General features: G+C 39.3%; 1 protein-coding gene across 1 annotated transcript in view; it reads left to right on the top strand.

Moving 5' to 3' along the window:
* PREP (prolyl endopeptidase) overlaps positions 1-21,752 on the top strand; it is a 110,555-nt gene extending 88,803 nt beyond the window's left edge. Inside the window, exons 11-15 of the mRNA XM_072855588.1 lie at positions 3,236-3,372; positions 10,465-10,559; positions 13,503-13,634; positions 18,447-18,603; positions 20,939-21,752. Of these exons, the coding sequence (XP_072711689.1) occupies positions 3,236-3,372; positions 10,465-10,559; positions 13,503-13,634; positions 18,447-18,603; positions 20,939-21,233 (816 nt within the window). The 3' untranslated portion in view covers positions 21,234-21,752. The remainder of the gene's footprint in view (positions 1-3,235; positions 3,373-10,464; positions 10,560-13,502; positions 13,635-18,446; positions 18,604-20,938) is intronic.
* Positions 21,753-25,553: the final 3,801 nt, after the last annotated feature.

Genomic DNA, 25,553 nt, shown 5'->3' with positions numbered 1-25,553 from the left:
GTTCCGGCATCTGAATTGAAAGGGATTCTTTCTGGCACTGAGACCCCTCTGCCGTGTGACAGATAGGGACATCAGTGTGAGCTGAAGTTAGCTACAGCTATTTCAGGGCTGCTGTACTGCTCCAGCGGTATGGTCCTAGAATAGTACGAAGGGTTGCATGCAGCAGGAGTACCCTGTTAACCACACAGCATTGCTGGTGCATTCCTAGAGGCTGAAAATATTTATTTTTAGCATGTCCCTCTTTGAATGATGAGTTTCATCATTCATGACAATATGGCTGAAGCATTGTCCCCAGTCCTTTTCCCTCCAGAATCACTTTGCTAATTTGTCCTCTTCTTATGTGTGCTAATGGTTGTAGTGACATGAGAGTCTTTATTTGAAAATGTATGAGCAATGAGTAATATAATGTGGCCGGTACAAGCTGATCACTCCTAGCTGGGATAAAGCAGAAAACAGTAGTACCCTTTTATGAGCATTTACTCACATAAAAGCTGACAGCTTCTAAAATTAGGCATGAAATACCATCATGGGAAATTCTTCTTTTTAGGGCTTGCCCTTTCCAGTTTACCTTAATCTTTGAGATAAAAGCATGTCCCTTTATTGGTTAAGTGAATAAACCATTTGACTTGCTTCAGAGATAACACCTAATTTAAAGGTGAGATTGAATCAGTTGTTGAAAATAGTCTGTTTGGAGAAGCTTAAATAGCTTCACGTATCTCTGTGTTTCACTGAATTGATTTCCACCACCCCCTCCTGTTTGTTCATCTTGGAGGGAGAGGTAATCATTATTTTAGCAAAGATAGGAGTGAAAACTTAAATTGCAAATGTCACCTTGACATGCATCTTTTTTTGTTGAGTTTTCATTTAATGGTATGTTATTTAATCTTAACTGATGATGATAAAAGCCCTACTGAAGACAGTTTTCAGAGAAGTGTTTAAAAAAAAAAAATCCCCTTGTTTAGAAAGAAGCAGGAAAATTAGTGGCATCCTTTAGTCATCAGGAAAGGACTGGCCAACAGCAGTAAGTGATGGGAAACATAGGAGGGCCAGGTGCTCACCTTGTGTGAATTGCCAGCAGCCACTGGAGTTGATGGATAGCATTTTAGAGAGGAGTCTCTCTGTAACTCCTCATCACCAGCCTCAGCAGTTCTTCTGTCCATCAGATATTTCTTTATAGTATTTAGCTAAATACTAAAGATGAAAATCCTTTGTATTCTGCTGCAGTGAGTTCTGATGAGCACTTTGTCAGTAAAGATACAGTTGTGGCAGTAGTTGGAAACAGTGATTTCATCTGTGTAAAAATGCCTTCAGGCTTTTGTTCTCAGTTTTTCCATCTGCTGGGAACTGTGAAATACTGAATTTTATCTGGAATATGTCTACAGGTTTTGGTGAACCCTTCAGAAACAGATGCGTTTCATTTGAAATTTCTTACATTTCCATAGCAATGATTAAACTAAAATTAAATGTGATTATTTTGTTTTCAATATGCCATGTGGATTTACATGTTTCACATTACAGGCAATGCTCAGAATAAATGTGTTGCACAGGTTCATATTACTGTTGGGGTTCATGTGTTGTAAAAATAGATCCTGTTGATCGTGTGCTTTATAAAGCATGGTAGGTCTATTTCCTTTAAAAGCACAGAGGTTGCAAACATGCAACAAAATAAGAATGTCATTCTTCATTTACTACTTCTTTCTTCTAATTAGACTAGAAGCTGCAAATAACGATGCTAAAACCAAAGCAATGAAAAGAACCACCAGAACTTCATGACAAGCAGTATAGAATCATAGAATCATTAAGGTTGGAAAAGACCTCTAAGATCATCTAGTGCAACCATGAATACAGTAAACTGCATTCACACCCACGTGTTTTGCTTGACTGGCAAAATAAGACATGCTGGATCCTAGCTTAGACCATGCAGGCAGATACATGCATCAAAACAAGAAGATACAGGAACTGTGTTAAGTAATTGCAGTCTATGTTTGTGTACATGGAATTTAGCTTTTAAGTTCACACAGTGCTGTAGCAGTAATGGAAAAACATATGAAAGCACGTGCTGTGTGGATACTTGGTGTTTTGGGAGCCGATTTCCTGAAAGTCAGGGGGTAGTTCAGTTGTCTTGTTGGATGGCTTGAGGGTTTTACAGCGTTAGGGCTCCTGGTTCCAGCTGCTAGGTAATGCCTGAAAATGCACCGAGCGCTACGAAAGTTTCTGTCATGGCTTATGTTACCACCCTGATGAGGTGCAGTGGTTGTCGAGACAACCTGGAAAGACTGGCCAATGCTTAGTCCACTTCTGCTGGATACAGACTTGCTTTGGTGAATTCATGCTGCATGTGCAAGTGTTGAGTAGTCAGCTTTTTGCTGTTTTCACAAGGCTTAGTAAGAAACAGTGTCTTCAGCTATTCAAAGTTTACTCTTTTGACTTGAATCTGGTGTGTGGAGTGACTCCATTAAGAAATGTTGTTAATGCTAATGTATTAATACTAAAGCCAAAATACTGTGACTTTTTAAATCTCTTTGGCCTTCCGCTTCTGATTAAATTTATGTTTTTAAGCAGAGACTGCTGCATCAACTGATACAAAGGAATTCTCTGTGATTTCAGCAGTACGAGAGAGGTACCAGATTTTCAGAGAGGTTTACATATTTATTTGGTAGTAACATAGCTCGCTGTTACCCAAAACAATGTAATGTTTAGTGGGGTCTCACTAAATCACCACCCTACCATGAGTTTGTTTCTTCTCTGTCCATTGTTCTCTAGTGTCTGAAATTTTGAATTTTTAAAAAGGAGACATTTTTAGAAATTAGTTTTAGCTTGGAAATCTAGTTTTAATTCTGTTCATTCTCCTTGCCAGCTCAGTCTTTGCTGCTTTCATGTATGATGGACCATGCATTTCTTGTGTTTTCACGACGCCAGTCTTCCCTTGCAGAGAATTGTGTTGTTTTTGTAGCATTCTCTTAAACCCTCTGGTATGTAGAATTGATGGATAAGATGAGTAAAAATGACTGTCATACCTTTTGTATTGTCTCATTTTGATACGTTTTCCAGAGCTGTTAAGCAACCAAGTGGGTGATGGTCATTACTGAACCTGGCCTGAGCAATTGGTGCAGATTGCTCGGAAAGTTTTACCCATTGGACACCGTGGAAGTGATCGCCTCCAATTCTTGTTAACAGCAGTTGTGGAGAGTTACGACAGTAACAGCATTTCAGATTTCTTTTTCTCTTGTGTTAGGTTTTCTACCCTAGCAAAGATGGTACTAAGATCCCGATGTTTATTATTCACAAGAAAGGAATTAAATTGGATGGTTCTCATCCTGCCTTCTTGTATGGATATGGAGGCTTCAACATATCAATTACACCAAGCTACAGGTAAGCGGGATAATTTATACCTTCTTCTGAAGTATCTGGTATTAACAACTGTCACAAACTGGGGGCAGGGTGGACTATGGATCTGACAGAGTAATGCATTTCAGGTCCCTGAGACGCAAGATGGGAGCCATAAAGACTGCACATCAGCGTGCAGGCATCATTTGTCTGCTTTGTTAGTTCTGAATTCAAGGGTTTTGCCCAGGGTCGCAGAAGAAATCTATGTCAGAGCAGAGAAGTGCTGTGCTCTTCCGAGGTTTACAGCAGGCGCCCTGCCCTTTGGATTACACCTTAACCTCTTCCTGCTTTGTCACTGAGCTCAACAGAAAAGCATATGGACATAATACATTAAGCAAGTATGAGAGCCCTTTGCTGAACTAATAACATAGGAAGTTTTCTTTTTTCCAAGTTATACAATTACCTATGTCTAAATATTATGAAAAATTGAGTGTTTGTTTAAATTAATGTAAATAATTAAAATTTAGCTGTACTTTTGTATTATACTTTTGAGGAGATTACATCAGAAGCAAAATCCTACTGTGTTCTCATATAATCAGGAAAGAGGAAAGATGATTCTGTCTTGAGATGCACAAGATATGGGCTCTGCATATGCAAAGCAATGCATTGTAAATGAAAAATGCTGTGTGCAAAACAGGATTTGTAGCCCTCAAAAGCCATAAGCTTTATTGAATAGATGATCTCTTTAAGGAAAAGGCTTATTTCCTCAGCAAGGGAATTTGAATAGACTTACCAAGAGGCAGTTATTCTCTGTAATATGTAAGAAATGCTCCTAGTTGAGGCAGGGGAAAACAGAAATGTAAAGGACTGAATGGAGAGCAGTTTTTCAAGTAGTAAAAGAGCAGCTCACCAACACAAAAATAATGTATTATGAAACCATCCTATTAAGTTTAGGTGCTACCAGTTTTGCTTTAGAGTCAGCACACTTCAAGAAATCTTTTGTAGTGCTCGCTTTTCCAGGTCACTGTGATTGTATTTCTAAATAGCATTTACAGTTTCTTGTCCTTTCTAGCAAATACCTTGTCTAACAACAGACCTCCCATCTTGTGTTCTATGATTATTTGAATGTTTTTTATCTGCCTTGTAAAGCTACATTTTTAATTTCCTGTGGTTTTTGAGAGACACAATTATATAACCAGAACAGTTTTTAAATTCCTTTTTAGATTAGGCTCAAGCACTGATTTATTACAGTTTATTGTAGATGCTGAAAACTGTGATAAAACTTATAATGTTTTCTTTTTTAAAGTAAATATTATGTATCTATTGATTTAAGAAAACATTTCATGTACTGCAGAGCTGACACGAGCTGGCTGCTGGCAAAAGGAGAAGGTATCTCACGGTGCCTCCTTCCACCGCCCATTCATTGGCCCTGGTGCTTGCTGGAACCTTTGCTAAGCTGATTTACCTCGCAAGAATGGCAGAAAACTATCCCAGCAAAAAGGGGTGGGTGGTTTTCTGCCATTTTGGCAAGTTAAAAATTGACTCTTGTAGGAGTCCAGCAGCAGGAGGGTGCGGCCGACAGTCAGAAGAGAGGAAGATGGGAGGTGGGAGCAGTGACCTATGTCTTCCTGAACCCTATGAAACCTTTATTATACAGCTCATAAAATCAGAATATGAATCTATAACAGTCCCATAGAAGTAAATGCACAGACAACTATCAGTCACCTCCAGATCAAAACACATTATCCCACTGACAATGTAAATAAAACATGATTGGCCACACCTCTCTCCTCATTCTCTCCCTATGTAATATCAGCATGTCCCTTCTCAGCCTTTTTCTTTCTAAAAGAAAAATAAGAAAAGCCAAAGCCTTCAAATGCATCTTCATGGTTAATAACCTGAGAATTGAGTACTCGGTGAGGAAGTGTATTCCAAAAGTAGGCTGGTAAGATAAGGGCAAGGAAATTGTAATAGGGAATTTACGCCAGAAAGGCAGGTTGTCCAGTTCCCCCTTTACCTGGCAGATTCAGGTAATGTTTGACTACGTCCTTGTTACTATGTACTGCAATATTCCACGAGTAGTTCCCAGGTCCAAGTGCTGCTCCAGCCACAGCCCAACACCACGATTCGGTCCTTTTTTTGTAGATGACCACAGGCACGAGTGCTGCTAGAAGGCAGCCACAGGTTGGTCAAGGCTAAGGCTTGCCACATAGTTTACCTGATCCTGAGCCGAGGCATGGCTATGGAAATGCAACCGGGTAGTAGCCTGCTTACCTTTAAAACAAACAAAGAAAGAAAGAAGTTCCTGGGTAAATATTCCTGATTTTTTATTTTAACTTAAGGCTCTTATAACTTTTCATAAAGCACTCCACCTTTTCCTTTCCAGTGGTTAGTTTCTGTCCTGTATTTCTTCAAGCCAGTACAATGTTTTCTCACTGGTATTTCTCACCTGTTAACACGAGCCAACTCTCTGGCTTGGGGACCTTATTTGTGCTCATCAGAAACTGATGTTGCTTTTCATTTATTCTCCAACACAAAAAAATGAAAATGAAATCTTTTGCACCGAAAGCAATAGAAACAAACCAACAGGTTAGAGGATCCAGAATTAACTATGAGAATGATAGGCCAAAGTCATTAAGTCAGTTACAGTAGTGGTTTATTTTTGAATGCAAGCATGCATCTTTTATATGGTCCTCTGGACTGAAGAGCTGCATTTGGTAGCACTTTGAGTATGGTGCCCGCCAGAGCACTGTCATGAATTATACAGCCTGCATAGCGAGTGCAAGTTAAGGCTGATGGAACTGACACCGGTGGGTTGGCAGGTGTCAACCTGCCACCTGGGGAAACGCCGCCACAAACCCACCACTAATGCCTCAGGTTCGGCTAATTACCCTGCAGGAACCAACGTGTTTCCCTTCACTGTTCTGTATGTGCCTGTGCGGGTACAGGAGAAGTAATTTTTGCTTCATCCTGGAATACAGCTGATTGTGAAGCAGACTCTGAAATTGCATTTTGCTGCTACAGGGCCAGGTTGTGCCAAGCCTTTCAGCAAAGAGCTGGTGCGGGGAGAGACTGTAAGCCCACAGAAAGGTCAGGCAACATAGCAGCCACGGGTGCAGAGTGCAAGATTACTCTTTTTGGGTACTTTGTTACCACTGCCTCCTGCTCCACAAAAGCCAAGCAAGCAACCAAGTCCAGCGACTCGGGATTTTTTCCCCATCACCAGTGCACTAGCCTGCATTTCTCTGGCAGCTGTAATACCTGACAGCAGATCAGTGATTCTGGGAAAGCATTCTTGCTCCTTCAAGCACAGCTACTCATGTTCTATACTGTAAAAAACAATATCTGTTTTCTGATTTTTTTGTGTTATGCTCCTTGAGAGTGATAGGGTCTGGAAGGAGTTCTCCAGGGAAGGAATTATTTTCTGCTCCCTCCACTGGCTTCTTCCTGACCCTGTTGCCCTTTCCTTTACTCTTTTTCTTTACCCTGCTCCCAGGAGAGAAGGAAAAACAGGGATAATGAGCAAAAGACTATAGACACTGTTGGGAAGAGCAGGGAGCCAGACTTTCCTCTGCAGAATGAGATATTTTGTAGGCATCCAGGGCGACTGGCCAGTTTGCTGTGACTCAGACACCAAGTTGACTTGAAATCAAATCTGGAAGCAAGAACCCGCCTGGAAGAACACAGGAGGCAGTAGCAGGGTTGTGTATGAAACTTGAATTTTGAGCCGTCTGATCACTTGGAATTTTCACTGTTTTTAAAAGTTAATGAGTCCTGATTATATACTTATAAAATCTGGTTCCTTGAACTTAAAAGTCACTTTGAGAAAGCTTGTTACAAGCTCTAGGCACATCTACCTCAAAGTATCGGTCAAGTTAGGGTCCTGACTCACTTTACTATTGACCATACCGGAGTGGGTATTAATTAATTGTCATTGGCAGTGACATTGCTAGATGTATATGTTGGGGTATATGAGGTAATGTTTTCTGCAGTGTCTAAATCCCAGTACTATTGCTGAGAGTGAGCACAGATATGCTAAACCATACTTATAATTTGGGCAACATGATTGTTACCAAACTCTGGACTTTATCCCATTGAGGGTCTGTGTGACGGAAAATTTGTTTGCCTGTGGAAATGGGGACTAGCTTCCTATAATAAGAGTACTGCATATCCTGTGACATCCTAAGTCACTTAGACCCCTCCAAAAATTATCATCAAGGTACCATCTCTGTTAGAGGAGTCCATGGACAGGATAGGATGCATTCAATACTTTGGTTTTGCATTGCTCACAGATTCTTTGCTGGTTAAATACGCTGATCCCTCAGACGGGCACAGTTTCTTTCAGCAGATGGAAGAGGACGGACTGTGTTCTGGAATTTTTTATTTTTTAAATATTCTCAGGCAGTATATTTGGGTAGCAAGCTCTTACCTTACCTGCAATTCCTATACTTGCTGCCTTTGATTACTAGGAGATCAAGGAAGTTTGGACCAAAAAGTTTCTATTGATTTTGATTGGGACAGAGGCAGGGAAAAGAAGTGCAGAATATTCTGGGAGGTTTTGTGGCTCTAACATACCAAAAATTAAGAAGCCACAATCTCATGATGCAACCTACTGTCAGGCTACTCTACATTAGCTGTGTAGCAACCTGTCAAAATTAGGCATCCTGGAGTGTGACAGAATAATGCTCTCTGACCTTTGCACACTGTGCTTATAGAATATCAATGTTGTATCTGATCAGCATGTCACAGCAATCTAAGGAAAATACCATTGACAGCGATGGACTTCAGAATTGATTTTACAGAAGCAGAGATAATTCATGCCTCCTGAGCCATCTGATTGCCACAGATAACCAGCCTAGGTGGAAAGTTTTTCCTTTGATGGGTTATGAAAATACAGAAATCTCTTTATCGGACATCCTCCTGCTTTTCTTTTGGTTTCCTTAATCCTTGGTACATACTCTCAAGAAAAAGTGCCAGTACCTGGATAACTGCTTTGGGAAGTACGAAGAATTTACCTGTTTTGATACTACATCCACATGAGACGCACTGTAGGACTACTGTCTTTCAAGACATTTCTGATAAGCAGTAGGGGGACTTAAAAGGTAAAAAGGCCCAATCCTTGCTCTTGTGGTTGAATAGGATTAGTTTCTGCAGGCAGTGGTTTCTTGCGTGAGCAAAGATTTCAAGTAAATAAGGAATTTAAACCTACTAGAGGGAAAAAAAAAGGACTCGCTGGGATTAAATTTTAATATTTTACTGGTCTCCTTGGCATATGTGTGGTTTGCCATCTGGAGCTTCTGCTATGTTAAGCTACTGCCTCAACAGATCAGAGATCTATTTCTCTTCTTAGTTGTTAAATATATTTTAAATTACTGCAGTCCCTTTTAAAAAGATAGCAATAGCTTTGATACTTTTGCAATTTGACATTTAAAAAAAAAATTATGCTACTTTAGCTTTCAGCAGTGTTCTAGAGATACTAGGGAAGGCAGAACTTGTAATTTTATTTTTTACTTTTTGTTTTGTATTTAGCAATGCAAGTGGAAAATAAATAAGGGGATTGGCCAGAACTTGACTGCAGAGCCTGGCACAAAACAGTGGTAGAAGCAGAGTTTTTCTTTGCAAAGAAAAGTTTTATAAAGGTCCAAAACAAGTACATTAAGCAGAAGTTGAAAATACCTGCTCATAAACAAAGATTAGTATCTGTTTAATATCTTTATCAATGATCTGAACGAGGGGATCGAGTGCACCCTCAGTAAGTTTGCAGATGACACCAAGTAGTGCGGGAGCGTTGATCTGCTTGAGGGTAAGAACGCTCTGCAGAGGGACCTGGACAGGCTGGATCGATGGGCTGAGGCCAATTGTATGGGGTTCAACAAGGCCAAGTGCCAGGTCCTGCACTTGGGTCACAGCAGCCCCATGCAACGCTACAGGCTTGGGGCAGAGTGGCTGGAAAGCTGCCCAGCAGAAAGGGACCTGGGGGTGTTGGTTGACAGCTGGCTGAATATGAGCCAGCAGTGTGCCCAGGTGGTCAAGAAAGCTAATGGCATCCTGGCTTGTATCAGAAACAGTGTGGCCAGCAGGATTAGGGAAGCGATTGTGCCCCTGTAGTCAGCACTGGTGAGGCCGCACCTCGAATACTGTGTTCAGTTTTGGGCCCCTCACTACAAGAGAGACATGGAGGTGCTGGAGCGTGTCCAGAGAAGGGCAACGAAGCTGGTGAAGGGTCTGGAGAACAAGTCTGATGAGGAGCGGCTGAGGGAACTGGGGTTGTTTAGCCTGGAGAAAAGGACGCTGAGGGGAGACCTTATCACTCTCTACAGCTTCCTGACAGGAGGTTGTAGAGAGGTGGGGGTCGGTCTCTTCTCCCAAGTAACAAGTGATAGGACAAGAGGAAATGGCCTCAAGTTGCACCAGGGGAGGTTTAGACTGGATATTAGGAAAAATTTCTTCACTGAAAGGGTTGTCAAGCATTGGAACAGGCTGCCCAGGGAAGTGGTTGAGTCACCATCCCTGGAGGTATTTAAAAGCTGTGTAGATGTGGTGCTTAGGGACATGGTTTAGTGGTGGACTTGGCAGTGCTAGGTTAACGGTTGGACTCGATAATCTTAAAGGTCTTTTCTAACCTAAACAATTCTATGATTCTATGAAAGATCAAGTGCTGGTCTTAAGTCTTAATTCTTTGCTTTCTTCATTTGCACTAAGCCTTCCTTTCCTCTCTGAAAAAGCAGAGGACCCATGGAAGAGGAACAGTTCAGAAAGCTATGGGGGTCCAGTGGTACTGCATAGCTCTAGTCCCCACACTGAAGGCTTTGAAGGCGATTTAAAAAAATGGTGATATGTCCTGGAGTGTCTTGTCTTAAGCAGAACCACTGGCCACTCTCCTCCAAAGTGCAGAACTAAAGGAGGAAGACTGGACCAGCGCCAGTTCCTTCCTCTCCCAAGGCTGCAGAGGGTTTAATTTCCATGGATAACCATTGAAAAATGCCTGGCTACTCAGGTTTACCATCAAGAGGAACTTCATTCACAATTTCATCATTGATTTTGGGAGAGATCTTCCCCTCAAAGTATTTTTGTAAAAGTGGTAGGGATATAAAAATTGGAAGTTAAAAATAATCCTCTATCTGTTTGCTTTTTCAGTGTGTCAAGACTTATTTTTGTGCAACACCTAGGGGGTGTTCTAGCAGTGGCGAACATCAGGGGCGGTGGTGAATATGGAGAGAACTGGCACAAAGGTAAATAAGTCCAAGTAGAGGAACAAAACTGCAGGCTTAGCAATGAAAATGACAACATTTGCTCTTCACTCCCTCTTCCATACTTATATCTTCTTTTGCCTTTTACTTATTCTGTAGAAAGTAAATTTTTTCCTTACTCATATGTTAGATCTGTATGTTGTCCAGTGTTATCTGATGGTTTTTGTTAGATGGTTTTTGTTCTAATTTTTGCAACCTACTTAAAAATAGTTTTGCACAAACACAATATTTTCCAAGAAAATTACGCGGTTTTTTTTTAAGCAAGATCAAGTTCCCTAGACTTAAGGATTTGAAAAAGCAGCTATTTATTCTGAAATTATTTTCCAAAAAATGTCCGTCTATACTGCAGGAGACCTAGCTTGCTTTCACACACCTTTTTCATTATTTGCAGGTGCACATGGCCCCACAATTCTAGAACTCCAAGACAACAGCACTGACTCTTGAGACTGTTTTGATATCACACACAAAAAATAAACCATTTGCAGAACCTTACAGAAGGTGTGAACTTTCGAGTTCAGAATGTATCTCTTCCAGATTGTTTTTGCACAGTTTATGAATAGACCCGTTTTTTATATTTAGTGAATGTGACTGAAGTTCATATGAAAACAATCCGCTCCACAACTGCAGTGACATGTCATCCCCTCCACACTCTCTTAGGGGGTCCAACTTCTTGTAGGCAGGCATTTGACCTTTTGGGGTTTTTTAAGCTGACACTTATGCTGCAGGTAAACAAAGTCACTCACTACAAAACTCTGTCAATCTCTTTTCCCCTTTTCTTAATACCTTTGATGTATTTCTCTCCATGTTTTTCCCATCCAATCCTTGTCTTAATCCTTTGATTGTCTTTGTTCACTTGCCTTACTGTTGACAATTTTCTGCATCTCTTCACCAGAGGAAAAAGCTGGAAAAAGTCCTACTCATCTCTGTAACGTACCCATCATTATTTAATGGTGACGCCTTATTCATATCCCAGCAATCTGATGCATAAATAGCTGGAGGTGTTGTCAGCAAGGCAAATGCACTGAGACAGTGGTGTTTATGATGCAGCAATTTGCCATGGGAGTAATTCATAATAACTTTTTATCAAACAAAACAGTATTCCCAGATCATTACATCTTGGTTTTACTATTTCATCTGAAGTAACTTTTTGTCTGGGTCATTTCCTCACAATTGAGTTAAATATGTAAGTTTCATAAATAGAAGCTATATATGCTTGCAGATACAGGATATTATTGCTAAAGATGATGTATCCTTCATTAATTTTAATTTGCCGATTGGTTTGTAATAGGTTTTAATAAAATTTATCTTAATATGATAATGCTTCTTTGGTCCACCTATTTCCTGTTTAATTTTGACCCAAGTCTTTTATTGCAGTTGTATAATAAGATATGTATCTGTTCTTTGTTAATTCCAGAACCAATTACAGAAATCTGTTTACTTAGGTTTAATTGTATAAATAGGATTCTGACTTTACACCAGACCAGAACTTTGAGCAAAGAGTAAGATTTATTTCTCCTTTATTGCCACACATTTGAAGACTTTTTCATTGTCCCAGTATGTGTCTGTTCAATGGTCTTGTTAATGTGAGAATGATGTGTATTTGTTAAAAAATTAAAAATTTACTGGTCCCAGTTCTACAAGATCTGTATGACTAAATGTCAGAGTTAATCTTACCAAACTTTTGCAACGTAGAAATTAAGCATCCAGTGTAAACTGGGTGTCTACAATCACTGGATGAACAATGGAGATAGAGACACCTCCAGATTATAGGTCATCTCACTTATTTTAGGGTAGAATTAATTGTCCTGGAGGTTCCTGGACCATAGTGGGAACCTTAGGCAATTAGCTTAGAATAAACATCCAGCTTTTAAACAAAGTAGAAGGAACTAGAGTTCCAATTCTGCATCCACTGAGCCCCTCTCACCTGGCTGGACCACAGCCTTTGCTACAGGAATATGAGGATTTTCTTCGTAGTTCCCATCTCTTACTAGCATTTAATTGCCTGAGAAAGAACATACCAGGTCTTAAGGTAGGATAACCTTCGAGGAGAAGCCAGTTTTAGTCTCTTCGCAAACAAGCATCTAAAGCAGGAAGATTACGAGATTTGGTAAACTGTGAGTTCTCTAGGTTGATATTCTTCTGCTCAAATAGTCGAAAGATTGTAGGGCAAAACCATCCTTTTCCTTCCCTAACCCACCTTGCAAATTTTTTTTATTTTGAGAACTGGAAGTCTTACCAATGATGTCATCTGGACCTACGTTTTCACTCATTATTTATTCCTCATACATCTGATCACGTTTGGAATTCTGTTCAACAGGATGGCAGCATCTTAAGCATTTCCATATTGCTAGTTAATTAGTAAAATTTCAAACCAAGATGCAACTCCGAAGTCCCTTTTTGACCATAGCTATATGTCATTTGATTTGAAAACAACTAATAGAAAAAAAAATAAATTACCAGCCACATAGTCTATGTCCAGGAAATCAGAAGTGCTTATTTTATATAGCTTATTTTATAAGTTGAAGCTTTATTGCCTTAAGAAACTGTCACTGAGTTTAATGCTGTTAAAGCCCCATTAGATCAAACCTCAAGTGGATTGTATGCGGTCATTTTGTATATATTTTGCAATGCAAAGCTTTTAGCTTTAATTTTACTGGTTAGGAACATTACCTGGCACTCACTCCACAGTATAGGTATGTATTATTCAGAGTTTCTGAAAGCATTAGAGTTATTGCCAGAACCATCTTATACCCTCTCTGTGTTGAAAGAATCTTTCATTTTTGCTGTCTTTCTGAGCTGCATCAATTATTAAAATGTTCATGAAACTGGAATTGTTCCCAGGTATTTTTGCACACGTGTTTTTCTGAAGAGATGGTATCGAATGGATTTTATGGCATCAACTGATTTGTTTTATTTGTGTGCTAGGTGGTATCTTGGCCAACAAACAAAATTGCTTTGATGACTTTCAGTGTGCTGCCAAATACCTCATCAAGGAAGGCTACACATCCCCAAAGAAGTTGACTATTAATGGAGGCTCAAATGGGGGCCTCTTAGTTGGTAAGAACTGCTTGTATATTTCCTGGGTTTGGTGCTTATCAAAGTAACCAGACAAAAAATTATGAGATCGTCTTTTCCAAAGTTGCCAGAGTGTCAATGCATTCATATATACTAGGTGTTAAATATATACAATTGTACTTCGTTTGCTGTTTGCATAGGACATTGGGATTCTGCAGTCTCTAGCAAAGGCTGACTGTTAATAGCCATACTTACAATTACTGTCTTGTGTGGTAGAGCTAACCCTGTGGTAGAATCACACAGTAAGTAAGAAAGCTTTAAATAACATTTGGGTTTTGATTTTTCTTTCTTAAGGCTAACCATTACAAAATAATTACTGAATAACCAGAAATCTGTTATGTAGCATCGAGAAACTTTGTGTGGTCTGTAGTGTAAGCCAGAATCCCACATCCTACAATCCTTCATCACAGTTTCTCGTTCACTCTTTCTGAGTCATGCATTTCTGTTCTTAGAGGGCAAATGAAAACATGACAGTTCTGCATTTGAAGCCTTTGTACAGGGGCACGTAACAATTTGACTCTACTTTCATTGTGTAGTTAAAACATGACTACAAATAAAATCATGAATGTCTCTAAGAAATGTAAAATAGAAGTACAGCTACTTGAAAAAGTCATGAGCTTTTGAGGGACTGTGTAAATGTAGCACTTTGTTACAAATGCATCTTGCTCACATATAATTCACTGCTGTGTTCTTAAATTCAAGGAAATTAATAGCCTCCTCTTAAACAGAAAAGCTTGTCACAAAAATGTCTCATAGTCTAAGCAGTATTTAAAGAGCTACAAAATTTATTTCTCATTAAATCCCTGTATCTGAAAGTAGTAGAAGAAAAAGGGAGGGGATTTTGTTCACTTTTGAAAGGAGAAGGAAACACAAATAATATTGGGGTTTGTTTGTATTTTTTTTAAACAGCATGAAAGGCATGTGACAGAGCTGAGCTACTCATGTGAGAAGAAAAAAAAAAAGGCATTTCAAGTTCATAAACCACTGATTTATAGAAAATGAGCAGTTTTACTAGGCCCACTCTTTGCTTGCTCTTCTTTTTATACTCCTCCCTATTTATCTGCTGCTGAATACTGGCTCTATTGATTTTATTTTTCAGTGAACTAGCATCCAGCATAAGAAACAGGATTTAGAGTTATATAGATCTTTGGTCTAAGCCATGTTGGCTATTCCTGCATTCTTATTTTTAAAAAGCAATTGTTTTAAAGATATGTAACAAGTACATGTAAAGTTGTATTTTTGCTTTCTGCTTATATGCTTCTTGGTAACAGGTGGCAGGAGGTATTTGTGCATTGTAAATAAGAGCACCAATACAAATGGATGAATATGGTAAAGGATTAAAGGGTTTGCACACCATTAGGAGTGCAAGCATTGCACAAGTCGGTTTTACATGAGCGTAAATATATATTTGGAAATGCAGTTAGACTTTCAACGTGTTAACATAGCTTCTGAAAATACTATTTTATGGTTACATGGACTTCAGTTCCAGTCAGGATGAGAGTTGTCCTACCCACCTTTAGTCATCAAAAAAACTGTGTTTCTGGCTCAACAAGTCAGCTGGGCTCCTTGTTTCGGTAAGGGGAAGCAAGTGACATCTGCAGAGTGTACGTCATTCCAGTAGGAGACAGGTGTTAGGAATCTAGACCTCCCTGTTCTGAAAAATCTGTTGCTAGAAACTTTCCCTTGCACTTGCACGTGGATTACAATCCAGCTGGATTTCCATGCTCTCAATGAGCCAGACACGGATTTTCCTTGACTGGATAGAATTAGGTGAATTTAGGAAATTCTTGTAAGTGCTTTTTCATCAAAGCAGAACTAAATTTTGCAATAGTTGTTCATGCAACACCAGAGAGCATAACTCATACTTTAGGTGCAAGGACCCACTGCCAGATTTTCTCAGTTCTCATTTATTGAAGAAAAAACTGACAAGGAAGAGTATTGTCACTCTTCCAAAATACTGTTTCCTTCTAGCCTGACTAACAGGAGGTGTCTCCGAGGAGTGCAGAGCCCTGAGCTCTTGCCTCATTCAACTGCAAAACAAGACTCCCTTGTCCTGCAGTGTGATCCCAAAGCTGCGTAGGGCAGTGCAGCTGTGAGCTGAAAACCTCCTTCCTGCAAACGCAGTGTTTAACCTCTCGTGTTTGCTTAGACAAACAGTTCTGACATTTTGAAATCTTACTTTTGTACTGAATTTTAAAGCTCAAAGTATGTGTAGAGGAGTAAAATTCATTAATAAATTGTTGTTCCAGGTTACAGTTTAGTAACGCATATAATTAATTATTATGGCTAATTAAAGGGGTGCAGTGGGAATGGATGAGTGTCTCCATAAGTGATTTCTTACTGAAGTAACTATTTAGGGAACTAGGAACAGCAATTTTTTATAAAATCCTGAGCAACACACAGTTCAAGAGACACTCTGCAATAAAGAGTACTAAAATTAAATGTTATGATAATTTTTTTGGCTTTTTTTCCTACCAGAATATGATTTATGTTTATAAAAGGAAATAACATGAAGGGGAGGGATCTGATCAGAAGCTTCAGTTAAAAGGATAAAGAGCTTTTACGTGGCAGCAGTTTAAGGCACTATATATACATTATGAAAATGGCTCAGAAAGGACCCAGGAAGAGTTAGCATAGTTACATATCAGAGATGACCAGAAGTAAAAAAATCGCATCCTTTGGAAAACATAAATCGCGTTCAAATGAAGAAAATAGGGTAGAGCGTAAACTCTGACAGGGACTGAGGGACCACAGGAGACTGATGAGCAACTTGCTTTCAATATAAAGATTAGCAATGAAAGCTTTCTGTGCACATCAGGCGCAGGAAGCTGGCCAGAGAATCTGTGGGACTTAGAGGTTAGTGAGGTGTAAAAGGAGCACTAAAGAAAAATAATGGCAGAGCAGAACAACTAAATGGTCTGTTTGTATTGGTGGGGCCTCCTGAGGAGCGTGGGGAGTTCCCTGCACCAGCGTCTCTCTTCATGGGGAATACTCTGAGGAGCTGACTCAAGCTGAAGCATCAGCGGAGGACGTTTTGGAATAAATCAATCAAATGAAACGTAGTTTGTTGCCAGGACCAGATGGTGCACACGCAAGATCCTAAGTGAACGCCGATATGAAATTGCAGGCTACTAAGCCTGAATATCTGAGGAACAGAAGGGGGCAAGTGTAATGCCAGTTTTTAAATGGTTCATGGTGATCCACAAGCTGCAGATGAGTAAATCTGACTTCTCTAATCAAACTAACTGAAACGAATAAATAATAGCTGACATGTAACTTCAGCCTGCAAAATTCTTACTTATATCTTGCAAATCTATTAGAGCTATTTGAAGGAGTCAGGCAGCGTATGGTGCTTCTAACAGTGATCTAGGTGAGGAGTTGTTCTTGGATTTTCAAAAGCTTTTGACAAGGTCCCTCGCATACGTCTATGCAAGAAAGTTCTTGCTAAGCCGGAAGCCAGGTCGTGTCATAGCAATATCCTGGTTAGCAGGAGGCAAATAATGGGAATAAATGATCCATTTTCACAAATGGACAAAAATGAGGAGATAAAAGAATTTAGGAAGGAGTATACCTATGTGTGGATGCACAGTGATTAGCTCTGAATTAAGAAAGGGATTCTGGGATCCATTGTAGTAGTAATGTGAAAACCTCAGTGCTCTTATTTCTTAGAATTCAAAAAAAGCAGGGGAATTTGTAAAATCACCAGGCAACAGATTTAAATCAAGCAACAGAAATTGGAATTGAAGAACTTGTTGCTGCAGGATATGATGAACACTAGATGAATAAACATTAAGGAAATATATGTGTTTACAGAGGATATGTGTTGTGATGGGTGTTTAACAGGATGGCTGGAGATAACTCCAACTCGGCGAAAACCTAAACAACTAGTTCAAAAGCTGATAATGTACAGGAAATCTCTCCCAGTATTTGCTTAACGCCTTTTCCCAGAGCATCTGCCAGTTGCCACTCTTATAAATTGAGCACTGAGCAAGATGGGCCCCCTGTGGTTATTTTTAAAATATATGAGGCAAGCATTATTCTTAAATAAATTGTCCCTTCCAGTAGTAGGAAGATGGAAGTAATAAAAAAAAGAAAATACAGCAGTAATTTGCTTTATTAAAATTTGCTTTATTCCTCTGATTTTGTAGTAGTCTGCTTTTATCAAAACTTTTCATATGGGTTTACATAATTATGGAAGAAAACTTTTATCAGCTTTTGCTGATGAAGCTTTCAGCTTTTGCTCCTTTATGCCCTTTTCTTTGTTGATAATAATATTAAAAGTTTAGACAGTGAATGGTTTAGGAAACTTCAGTAGTACAAAAGCTCACATACTGTATAAGTCAATTTATCCTTTAAACCCAGTTTGCTAGTTTGGAAGTCAGTTTTCAAAGAACAGCATGTTTCGTGCCTGAAGAACAGGGAAATAGCTCTTAAGCTCTTTTGAACATACCAGCTTTGGGAGTTATAATTTTTATCCATTTGTGTATTTGCTTTCAGTTTTGCTTAAAAGTCTGTTTGACTTCATATTTGCTTGCAGTCTTCTCCCAGTGCAATTTGGTTTATATCAGATATTTTATACTGAAGTTTTTTGGCTCCAGGTATTAGATGGTAATCTCTGTTTCTTCTCACATTGTTTTAACTTAAGTTTTACTTTTTTTTTTTTTTAAGAAACTTTGAGTTTATAAAAGACAGCTTTTTGGAAGTTGGTCTTTCATGAACTTGGCAGTGGACCTTTCAATGCTGAGCTTAATTCTTTAAGATATGAATACTAATAGAGTTGTTTTCTTGTTGAAGCTGCCTGTGCTAATCAGCGCCCCGACCTATTTGGTTGTGCTATTGCCCAAGTGGGAGTGATGGACATGCTCAAGTTCCACAAGTACACCATTGGCCATGCTTGGACTACTGACTACGGTTGTTCTGACTGTAAAGAGCAGTTTGAATGGCTGTGCAAGTAAGTGCCTTTAAATACTTCTGTGGTTGTTAAAATGCATAGTCTGCTCAAGAGTTTCAGGTTGTCATGATCAATATCTATTCTAAGAATTATTTCATCCTTTCCCACGCTGGATTTGGGGAGTTCAGCATTTCCTTAGAAGTCAGTTTTGCATGAAAGACTATCTTCAAAGCCCTGTTGAGTCAACTGGTCATGTTTTGAAAGACCTTGTTCTACTAGCAGCTTTAACAACTCGTAAGGTTTTCTTTCTGAATAATGACTCCTTTAGGCTGTCACGACAGAATATTCTCAAGTGAACCACTACATAAATTGTATTTTTTATGATGGGGGAGAGACAATCACCATTGTGAATTATATTATACAATATAGATGGGATTTATTTGTAGGAATTGAATGGCAGTAGACCATAACAGGATATTAATTCATTTCTTAACTCCTTGCCGAGAGGTCTGGTAAGATTAAAGAGACAAGAGAGACAGGTGTGTGAGAACAGAAATGATCTGCACATTGGATATGGCTAATAATGAGTGTGTTAGAATAAGTGCCATCATTTTAAAATATTTTTCTGGAACCTCGTCTTCTGTTACTGCATTTGTATGCCTTTAATAATGAAGATTGACATTCCAGGAGAATGCTTCAGACACACTAAATGATTTGGCTGGTCTGAAATTTAATAGAGTATTTAGATATTAAAAAGTGCATGTGCTACAAGTACACTGAGATCTAGCTTGGTCTAAAGCATTTATTAAAAAAAAATCAATGTCAAATCGAAATACTAGATGATCAGTTGGGCCGATTGTAATTAGATTGTTTCAAAACCTCCAGCTGTCTAATTTAAGCTTTCAGTGGTAAACATGTTTTTGTAAATACAGTGCACAAAACCATTAACAAATTTCATAATTCATCTTTAATCAATAGATAACTTAGATCTTAGGTAATAGATAAAAGATTAACTGTTATAAAAATGATCCAAATAATCTTTGTGATTTTGGACACTGAAACTTGCTTGCACATCTGTGAATTCAGATATTCTGAAGAGGTAAAGTAGAAGCAAAGTTTTAAATTCATTCTGTGATTAGGAGAAATGCATCTGTAGGAAGGAGTCGCTCCATACCTACTTACACACATGCTTACTCACAAAGTCTCAATGCATAATTTTAGAAACATCTTATATGGCGATACCTGAAATACTTCTTTGCCTCCTTTTCAACAGCTGGCAATTGCTAATCAAATGTAGGAAGACATATATGTAATGTTGCTTAGATGTTGCCTTTACAGATATCAAAAAAATACATAAGGCAAATAGAGTGGCATGTAGTGACTATCATTTAACTTCTTTTCAAAAGAAATCATAGTCTGCAAATTCACTTACATTGTTCCTTAGATGAAAATGAGGAAGCCAGGAATCTGTTAGGTTAGACATTCAAATATTGTCACATGTTCTTAAAAATAATTTGGACTTACTTGGAGGAGTACCCATTAAGTGGGAAATTCATTCAAAAATAAAGCAAGATTTCCTTCTGTATTTCCTGCCATGAAACAGGGGGAGGAAATAGTATCCTACTCTTGATTTAAGGAATGTAACATTCTTCCTAGGTGTAGCTTTGTCTAAATGAAGTATGAAATGGTTAGATGGTATTCTTTGTGACTTACCATTACTTTAATTTCTAATGCTAGAGAGTGCTTTGTGTTTAGATATGTAGATACACCTTTTATGTTATGTTACAGCAGCTAAAAGATGTAAATTCTCCTGAAAAAAAAGCAAATGTTAAAAGATTATTAATTGCTCAAAACATAGGAATCCAGGTCATCTGTCAAAAGCAGGAAAACTTACAGTTCTCCTTTCAGTTTCCTGCATGGCATTCCCTCAGAGTACGTGCATGTTCAAAGGTGGCCTAAATATTGAAGGGAGCAAATTTAATAACTGTACAGCACTTGTGGCTTACCATCAGAGACTGTTTCCAAATTTGCATGGGAAGAAGCCATGGGAAAAAGTCTCGGTTTCCCTGTTTCCCAGCAGGGTGGATCCTGCTATGGACTTGACAGCTTTTGCTGCAGTTTCCCTGTTGCCCATTCCAGATATTTTTGGCATTTCTGTGAGATGCATGCATAAGCCTCTCTGAAATTGAAGAAATTTTCTCGCTTCACATTTGAGAGCCAGAGATCTGTGGCCACTACCTCATATCAGTTGCCAGTAGTGCAATTCTGATGTATGCAACTGAGAACTGTAGTATTCTGAGTGCTATCAAATGCCACTGTGATGATTTCAGTATGAGAGGACCGTCTTGTTGGGTCTTGAGGAAGAAATGTGTAAACATTTGTATGCTCTTCTCAGGTACTCTCCACTTCACAATGTCAAACTACCAGAAGAAGATGGCATCCAGTATCCCTCTACGCTGCTTCTCACAGCAGACCATGATGATCGTGTGGTCCCTCTACATTCACTGAAGTTTATCGCTACTCTGCAATATGTTGTGGGCCAAAGCCGTAAACAAACCAATCCACTTCTCATCCATGTTGACACCAAGGCTGGGCACGGAGCAGGAAAGCCAACTGCTAAAGTTATAGAAGAAGTGTCAGATATGTTTGCTTTTATAGCACGATGCCTAAATCTTGATTGGATTGAATAGGCAAAATGCTTATTACTGTCTCCTTTAGAAAACAAGGGCTTTAACATCATTTAAGACCAACCAGACTACTAGTTGGTGTAGTACTTACATTTAAGAACTGCAGTTTAATATTTTATTGATCCAACCTACTATGGAGTTTTGATCTTCTGTGCTTCCCTCTATTTTGGCGTTTCTTTGAATTTATTTTCTACTGTGTTCCAAAGTACATTTTGAAAAGCATGTTCAAATAAATAGCTGAGCTACTGTCGGTGCTGTTGTGAACATTTAGGTTCCAGAGTTAGTGCTAGTTGAGCTTACTTCCTGTAAACAATTGTAATGTATTTTGCACCTATAAACGTATCCAGATCGTCTGTAATTAAATGTAAGTACTGTCCACACACAAGAACTCTGAGCATACTTTATTTACAGAGTAACTTATTTAAGAATGTAAATTGAAGGTGTTCAGTAATAACCCTGAAATACTGAAGACACAGTAATCTGGGTAATTAAGTCAAAAATTATTAAAAAGCTTATATTACATGCTGTTCATAAGTGTGTTACAGTCTATAATAATGACGTTGCTGAATTGTTCTTTCTTTCCGAAAAGACTTCAAAATGTCACGTTTTCTCTTCTGTCATTTATTTCCACACAAAAGAGAAAATCGGAGGCCGGAAAACTTGAAGAATTCTTAGATTCTTACTGTAATCTCAGTCAAGCTATACAGATACTCTTCAACAACCCATCTGCTGTTAGCTCTTTAACTATTTCTGAAGAGTAGACCAGACACTGGGTTAAAAAAAAAACGAAACCAAACCCACAGCTTTGTCCAGATTGTTCAAGTTCAGTTTTTCCTGATGCCTTTGACAGAATGTTCTCTAACAAGCCAAAATCTGAACATACGTATATAACCTAGTTCTGGCTGCAGAACAACAAGAGCTCATAGTCAGACTAATGATTTGACGCAGGCACAGTAGTTGAACTGCCATTTCATATCTTTCCCATCTAGGCTGTAGAGCTATAAAGTAGATGTGAGTATTTGCCTACTAGCTGTCTAAACTCTGATGCACTGCAGCAATTAGGGTTTGGTTTCACAGAGCAAAAAAGTATTCTACCAATTATTATTAGTCTTGTTGCCCCTCTGCTGCTTCTCAGTTTTGGATAAACTGCTATATTCTTCCGGAATCATGCTCGTCATTATATTCCTACTTAGACCCTAAGGCCTGTATTTTAAGTCTGGGCGCAGGAGTTTCATCTCTAAGCAAACAGCCCAGGAAGAGGAGGGAGTGGTATTTAAAAGAGGAGTAGGCTGCTGTAAACAGCAGCAAAATTAAAAATAAATTGCACCAGATTCACTCTGTGTTTCTCTCATGCACTGGGGCTTCTGCTCATTCCCTCTGCAATCCAGGAAGGATCATCCCTCCCAGGCCCTTATTATGCATAATTTGATTTTAGGAAGGGAAAAAAAAGGATTTCTGTTTTCCTAGGAAATACCACACCTAAAACCTGTATGTGATCTGGGGTTTATTTGTGATCCATGGGCATTACAGTTTTACCAGATACTTTATGGACTGATGCATTCTGATCACAGCATTGAATTAAAGAATCAGAATAGGGAGTTGAGGGAGGGTTGAGGTTTTTTTGCCTCCAGGCTGTGAAAACAGGGTTCAGGTTCAGCACCCCCCTTTTCCCAGAGGTATGTGAACTGCTTTTCTATGATCATCTGTGAATTTTCAACAGCTTCCCTGCATGGCAGAAGCAAAGCACATAAAGCAGCAGTGTCTCTACTTGTAAGACCTCACAGTTGCGGCATCTGGCCTTTTATTGAATGTTACAGTATCATCAGGAGGGCAGAGCTTCACCTCTGAGACCAGAGCTTTGCAGGATAGCGTATGTGGAAAACATGGTCTTCAGGCGTTCATGAAATAGAGCTGAACTGTGTCCGTGCATTGAATTGCAAAGGCTTGGGCACAGCCATCTCAATCATCTCTTCAGGTCTTTGTTCCTAAGAATGCTTTTCCTTATTCTCCAGCTGCTCAAACACAAAACTTCTGGCATAGGTTAAAAATCATTCATTTTCCTCCTGAAGCTTTCTGCTGAAGCTGAGTTCCCTGAATGGCTCAGTATCGGGGCAGATGACCCATAATGTGGGGAGTTGGGAAACAAACATTTCTCTTTGAGTGGCAGTCAATAGTATTGAAGGTGGAGCTGGCTTGCTGGAGACATCACTCACAAAATAAGAAGTGTTCAAGAGTATCCCTTGTAGAATGCTGGTATCTCTATTGGGAAGGCATTGTGTTTCTGTAATAGAGTCTTAAGGTCAACATTTTAGTTGATTTTAATCAGGTATGCCAAGTCCAGGATTCAGGTGCCAAAAAACTGATGTTGCAGAGCTGTCCTATTAGCTGAGCTGCTCCTTTTGGTGCAGAAAGGGTCACGCTCCAACTGGAATCTGTAATTAACTCTGAGCGAGTAATGCTCTTGTAATATAGTGGGATTTAAACGTTCCGGGTTTGGATTAAATAGACCTGGAGCCAAACCGTTCCTGCTGTATAAAACCTAATGAAATCTCTGTTAGTCTGGTTTCAAGGTTAACTTTTCTCTGCAGTGGAAATGCTGTTTTATGAGAGGCTCTGTATTTTGTGCCTTTTATTTCCAGTATGTGAAGCAAAATTGACTAGCTGGGCAAGGTAACCTCCTCACAACTATCTGCTTTTTCAAAATCATGTTTCTTAGAAAAATAGATACCAATGTTTTGTGCCAAGATCAAAACCAGAAAAATCTTTGAAGTCCTGTAAGAGGCTTATGCTACATGAACCAAAATCTGTTTTTAAGTGGAAATAAATTAACTTTTTGCATATTGTTCCTTCTGATACTCTTCACAACTAATGTAAAGATATCTTAGTTGTCTTTGCTCCTTTGAGAATATATTCGCATCAGAGTTGATTTATGTGAAAAAGGTCAGAAGTATTTTTAAAAGCTGAGAGTCTTCATATTCTTCACAGAAAGAGATACTTTAATTTCTTTGCATTGGAGTTAATTTACATTTTGGTAGCTGGGGAAAAAAAAAAAAAGATACTGACTTTAGATAGGTGCGGCACCCTCCCCAGGAATATAGGCACCAAGATCTAAGGGTGGAAGAAGGACAGCTGGCCTGTGGATATGTAAGAATAAAGGATGCTCAAGACAGAGTTTGGAGACACCTCTTCCTGGCACCTAGGACTTCTCCTGTTTCACCAGGATTGTCTTGACTTGACTCTACTTTGCCATCTGTCTGTAGGAAGGCAGAAACATCCAGCAGTACTTCTGGATTCGATACGGCAAGCAACAGCTTTCAAACATCTATGTTGTCAGGTCATTTATTTATTTTTAGCCTGAGGTAGCCCCTCCGGATTGCCTAAAGATCTGCTTATATACTCTTGCTGACAGCCTCTCCTGTGAAAGCGGTTTTCCAAGCTGAGTAGGATTTAGGGGGGAGGGCCAAGAGAAGGACTTGGAAGCCAAGCTAATAAACAACCACCCAATTTTCTGCCAAGCTCTTCTACTTTGAAAATCTTCAGTAGACAGCTTTTGTGCAATTGCCCCTTTGTGCAGACCTCTCAGGATTTTGATAGTCCATGCTGTTTGAACAGCCAGGTTTGGCAACTTTGTTCATTTCTCCATATGTTCTTTTAATTACTTCTGCCTTACCGTCCTGCATGCCAGCAAAAGAAAAAGCATTCCTCTGGCCTTTTTTTCCCTTGCCCTTGCGGGAGGGGGAGGTGGGGTAGCCTTCCAATTCTCATGTCTCTGAAGAAAACCAAGGTGTGTCCTCAAGATTACATTATTCCTGAATAGCCATTTCTGAATAAGCTCATGTCTTCAGTTTATTCGTGGCAGAGAAATCCCAGTGATGGAGTCCCTCAGTGGAAGCTGGACTAGCTACTGGCATCTGCAGAAACAAACTGAAATTCTGGACTAGGAGGACTGTGATTTGGCCACTTCTCCTAATTTTCCATAAGAATATTAACTGAAAATCCAACATTTAAAACAGAAGCTGAGCAGTAACATGTCAGTGAGAATCTCTGTTCTGTAGACATCCCTCTGCCTTGCTAGCAGGAGTAACAGAGGCAAGGAACAAACTTGGTGCTCACGTCCTTACCCATAGCAGGGAAAGTTTAATGCTGAAAGTCTGAACGGCGAGAGTCAGTTCGTGGTGATTTTCACTAAACGTTTCTAGCTTCTGCAGCAGATGCAGCACGAGAGCTGGAGTCAATGGATGGATGATGTCTCTGCAAATGTGACATTTCTAGCCTGCCGCGTGCTGTTCAGAAGACTACAATTTGTGAATGTGCACTACTTTC

The sequence above is a fragment of the Ciconia boyciana genome, chromosome 3 (genome assembly GCF_034638445.1).
Source record: "Ciconia boyciana chromosome 3, ASM3463844v1, whole genome shotgun sequence".
Taxonomy (NCBI): Eukaryota; Metazoa; Chordata; class Aves; order Ciconiiformes; family Ciconiidae; genus Ciconia; species Ciconia boyciana.
The sequence above is the reverse complement of the archived record's forward strand: the minus strand, read 5'-3'. Positions and strand labels throughout refer to the sequence as shown.